At 50.3% G+C, this 961-nt stretch overlaps 1 protein-coding gene across 1 annotated transcript in view; it reads left to right on the top strand.

The window, feature by feature from the left end:
* Nucleotides 1-961, top strand: part of FADS2 (fatty acid desaturase 2) — a 34211-nt gene that overhangs the window by 18537 nt on the left and 14713 nt on the right. The window contains exon 5 of the mRNA XM_008589390.1: nt 118-243. Within this exon, the coding sequence (XP_008587612.1) occupies nt 118-243 (126 nt within the window). The remainder of the gene's footprint in view (nt 1-117; nt 244-961) is intronic.

The following is a 961-nucleotide window of genomic DNA, read 5'->3' as shown; positions in this document are numbered from 1 at the left end:
AGAGGTTGGTCCCGAGTGTGGAAGGCACTAGGAACTGGTCCTGAGTGGGGCCTGTCGCAGGTGAGCTCAAATCCCCCATGGACTGCATTGCTCACCCCAACTTCTCTCCCCCCACAGGGTGCCTCCGCCAACTGGTGGAACCATCGCCACTTCCAGCATCATGCCAAGCCCAACATCTTCCACAAGGATCCAGATGTGAACATGCTACATGTGTTTGTCCTGGGCAAATGGCAGCCCATTGAGGTATGACTAAGGGGACAGTGTTGACAGAGGAAGTGTGGCCTGAGTAGGGAGCAGGGGAGGAATCCCTCAGGGTNGCGTGGAAAGTCCTCACGTGTAAATGCCGGATGCAGCTCCTGATCAGAGGGTTAGGTACCTCCCTTCCGCCCTCCCCCAGGCTGGGGGAGAGCATCTCCTGGCTTGTTTCTTCCCAGGCGAGAAGGAAATCTGGTTCGAGTTTGGCAGGAAGACATGATTCCAGAGCTCAAGCTTGGTCCCCAATGGGCCAGCACATGTTAAGGAGACCTTATTTGGAGAATCATAGTCCTCTACGCTGGGAGGAACTTCAGCGTGGCCTGGTCCAACCTGCTTCACCATAGCCAAGGAAGCAAGGCTCAGAGAGGGGAGGGGACATGTTCAGGGTCATGTAATTGAGTGGCCACTGTAGGATGAGGCCCAGATCTGACCTCTAGGCCATTTCCTTCCACCTGTCACACTGCCTTATTTTTATATTAGTTCATGGTTTTATCATAAATACAGAACATACCTGCTATCAACATTTAAATAGTACAGAAGTACACAAAATTTAAAAGTGAGTTTCTTATTGTCTCCACCACTACCTTCTTGCCCCAAATTTCATGCCCTGGCGGAAGACCACTGTTAGCGAGATGCTGTCTGTCCTTCCAGGTATTTTCTATGTGTGCATAAATGTGCATGTATCTGTTTCTTTAAAAACAAAAAT

Source organism: Galeopterus variegatus, unplaced genomic scaffold (genome assembly GCF_000696425.1).
Source record: "Galeopterus variegatus unplaced genomic scaffold, G_variegatus-3.0.2 Scaffold5410, whole genome shotgun sequence".
In the NCBI taxonomy this organism is placed as follows: Eukaryota; Metazoa; Chordata; class Mammalia; order Dermoptera; family Cynocephalidae; genus Galeopterus; species Galeopterus variegatus.
The sequence above is the reverse complement of the archived record's forward strand: the minus strand, read 5'-3'. Positions and strand labels throughout refer to the sequence as shown.